The sequence below is a fragment of the Limulus polyphemus genome, unplaced genomic scaffold (assembly GCF_000517525.1).
Source record: "Limulus polyphemus unplaced genomic scaffold, Limulus_polyphemus-2.1.2 Scaffold3546, whole genome shotgun sequence".
Classification (NCBI taxonomy): domain Eukaryota; kingdom Metazoa; phylum Arthropoda; class Merostomata; order Xiphosura; family Limulidae; genus Limulus; species Limulus polyphemus.
The window spans coordinates 41,734-45,744 of record NW_013669156.1 but is presented as its reverse complement, the minus strand read 5'-3'; the positions used below and the strand labels follow the sequence as shown (position 1 = coordinate 45,744).

Below are 4,011 nucleotides of genomic sequence, written 5' to 3'. Positions count from 1 at the left end.
AAAACCATCCATTTATAGAAACACCATCTGCCCTAGCAGTACTATCCTTAGTAAAACCATCCATTTATAGAAACACCATCTGTCCTAGCAGTACTATCCTTAGTAAAACCATCCATTTATAGAAACACCATCTGTCCTAGCAGTACTATCCTTAGTAAAACCATCCATTTATGGAAACACCATCTGTCCTAGCAGTACTGTCCTTAGTAAAACCATCCATTTATAGAAACACCATCTGTCCTAACAGTACTATCCTTAGTAAAACCACCCATTTAAAGAAACACCATCTGCCCTAGCAGTACTATCCTTAGTAAAACCATCCATTTATAGAAACATCATCTGTCCTAACAGTACTGTCCTTAGTAAAACCATCCATTTATAGAAACACCCTTACGTATTATACACCTTCTCAGTATGCTATTACAATAATAAATGATAAGAAAATATGTCAGGATAGGAAAACACTATTTATCATTAACAAAACAGAGAGTAAAAAAGTACAATCCCATTTACACCAAAAGACACACTTTATCAGGTTTCAATACACTTCCCTACAGTTATTAAATTATATAAAACATTGTACTTCATGAAAGACTGGTCCTTTGTATATAAAACAAATCAGATTGTATATATTATCATTGTAGTTTAAGATGGATTACCATTTAAAACATCCTTTCGCTTGCCTAGTGCCACATCCAAATGGAAGCAGTAAAACTTAATTTGTTAGCAGTGTGTTATCAAATTATTGTGATATTATTTACTCTACTCCAGAAAGTATTGTATGGTTCTATAGTGAATTTCAATGCAAACCTTTCCTAACATCCATTTTGTTGAACGTTTACCTGAAAATTTTTTTTATTATTTACAACCTAAAAAGACAAATCCATTTATGAATGACGATCTTAGGTGTGAAAGTGCAGAAAAAAAAGGAAATTTTCCAAATTTTTATATATATATACAGATCACCATTTGAATTTATCCGTGTTTTATAGTGTACAGAATCTATTTCATCAGGGTAGATAAGTCTGTAACATTAGTTTAAACTCTTAATACATAATTTTGTTCAAGAATGTGAGATGCAAGTCTCACTCGAATGTTTTAGTGAGACAAATGTTTCTGACACATCTCAAATACTTTGAAGAACCCTATCAAGATGTAACCATTTGGATATCTAATCATCGATTTGAAACTGCAAACTCCTGACCAATTATATTTAAGAACTGGTTTATTTCCAGGAGATGATATTGTAGTGTACTTGGCCAAATGATAACATCTTGATGACTTCGGCCGTGATAGATATCGAAGAACTTTATCTGAAGGAAGGGCAATACGCTATTAAAGAACTAACATTCAAATGTTTATACAGCGGTTATATATATATGTGTTTTTCTTTAAACAACCGTTTTTCAAGCAATTTCTTTCAGATAAAGACTGCTGCCAATGTGATTGAGTGACTAGACATGTTCACCCTAGGAAGATGGAACCATCCATTTGTGGACCATATCCCCTAGGAAGATGGAACCATCCATTTGTGGACCATATTCCCTAGGAAGATGGAACCATCCATTTGTGGACCATATCCCCTAGGAAGATGGAACCATCCATTTGTGGACCATATCCCCTAGGAAGATGGAACCATCCATTTGTGGACCATATCCCGAAGAAAGATGGAACCATCCATTTGTGGGATATGGTTAGTTTGCTAAGGCAAACTTTACAGATGTGTTTATCATGGGGAGTGAGAAAACCATACTGTTGAAAAGTGTCCTCCAAATTACCTGCTATAATTTGGAGTCAATTGGTTATCCCAGAGTTAATCAACTTCATAAGTCAACTCTACCATGTCCAATTCATAGTGATGAAATAACTTGTCATTATGGTGTTAAAAAAGTCAGTGTTATATCTAAATGGATTATAAATGATTTTATAAATATATGTCTAAATAGATTTATATGTTGTTTATTTGTCATTTATTCATCATGACACCTTGAATTAAGCAGCACCAAGATTTGCTCTGACCATTAACTAAATTTACGTGTAAACAAATTAAAGATGTGATTGTTGAAGTTAACGATGATTTTATAACTTGTATTTGTGAATGTGCTTTAAATATTTAAAAGGGTAATGTTCTCATGACGAACATAAAAAAGCAGAAATTTAGATATACAAATCATTATTGAGAGAGTTGGCTGATAAGACAACATCTGTTAAACAAAAAAGAAATTTTCTAATACAGAAAGAAGTGTTTTTATCATTACTCGTAGCACCAATATGTTCATTATTTGGTAGTTTGACAAGATGGACCATTAGTAAAGCTGTTGGTCTTTAAAATGGAACATGCAAAACGATTGATTCTCGTTCTTGAAGAACTGTACATGGTACAATCATTTTATCAACCTAAAGTTTATAAAAGACCCATTCATAGTTTTAAACTCTATAGATAATGAAATCTGTCATATATAATAATACTCTACTTGCAGATGATAAAGCCAAGCTGTTACATCAGCTGCAACAACATCATCAAATGTTTCAATTGCAAGGCAGGGAACCTGTTAAAGTGGAATCACCAACTCACAAAATTTCGGATATCATCAACAGCATGCTTCTAAAGTATAAAAACAAAGCTGAAATACTATTAAAATAAGCTTAATACGTTCAAGTGGAGATGTAACATGGAATGATTGAGGACAAGTAGTGATTAATGGAAGACCTGTCCCAAACAGTAACACAATCAATTTGATCAGCGATGTATTACGGAAATGAAAACAATTTAAACCTACCAATTACAAAGAATTTGCCGAACACTATCATATATGAATATTCCACAATAAGTTGTTGGAAATGTAGACAGATGGTCGTACACGAAGTACATTAAAAGACCCAAACGAACAATATATAAATGGGCTCATTTTTCGTTAATGAATGTTGTATTATACAAGCACTCGATTCTTGATTGTCGTCACATACACTATTGTCAATCGATGAATCCTGCTAATATTATCAGTCATTTATGGTTTGACTTTTCCTACTGAAAAGGGCAGATTATAACTACTGCTACAGACAGAACTGGTACTAAACCAAATAGAAAAATTTGGTTCATATTATTCAGACATTGTAAATAATATGGATAAACTCTTCAATCTAAATCAGGTCAATGACTGGTTAAGACATCACAATTCATATACTCTACACAAACCTGTAAGATAAAGATTTTTCAAGAAACAGAGTGATCGTTTCTTGTGTTGTAATCTATTTAACGATATTGTGATTTAGTATGTACAATTCACAGAGATTGGAGAGAAGTTCTCCCAGTGTACAAACTACAAGACTATCTTGGAGAACAATTAGAGGGAACATTTTATGAATCTGTATTACAGCATGTTATTAAGTCCCCTAATGCTGTGGAAGAAATAGTGCGTGAACGAGGAAGGGATAAAAACAAACAGTATTTCGTGAAATAGAAAGGCTATCCAAATAAGTTTGGATCCCTCAAGCTGATCTGAATCAACTGCCATAACAAAATATCAAAATATAATGTATAACTCTATTACCCATTATTTGGCATGGATCAGTTGTATGTGATGTTACCCAGAAATTGCTCTATAAACTATTTTGGCAGTAATACCTTGACAAATTATATCACAGATCTTCTCGATGGGCTCGTGGGAAGTGGCCTTGTCCGAAATACAGTATCCACACTGTTGGCATAATTCACCTGATAGTACAGGATGGATAGCTCTCCTTTCTGGCTCTGAAAGTCTCAATAAAGTCATTTGTGTTAGACTGGTTCATTACAAAGAGTCTGAGGATTTGATTAAAATACTAAAATAGTTAGAAGAATTACATAATGAATCCGACAAAGATCCTGTATTTAGCTACAAGTGTGAAAGTAACAGAGGTTCCCGCTTTATTAGTATGCCCCTATTATCTGTACTACTTGGATTTGAGATTAATCATATGATATCGGAGTCCACTGTAGCTCCATACATTGTTAATATGCATGGAGGTTGT

General features: G+C 33.4%; 1 protein-coding gene across 2 annotated transcripts in view; it reads right to left on the bottom strand.

The window, feature by feature from the left end:
- The window catches only part of LOC111088326, a 32,559-nt gene extending 28,775 nt beyond the window's left edge, over positions 1 to 3,784 (bottom strand). For both annotated transcript variants that reach the window (XM_022398102.1, XM_022398103.1), the window contains exon 1: positions 3,626 to 3,784. In XM_022398102.1, the coding sequence (XP_022253810.1) occupies positions 3,626 to 3,773 (148 nt within the window). In that variant the 5' untranslated portion in view covers positions 3,774 to 3,784. The remainder of the gene's footprint in view (positions 1 to 3,625) is intronic.
- Positions 3,785 to 4,011: the final 227 nt, after the last annotated feature.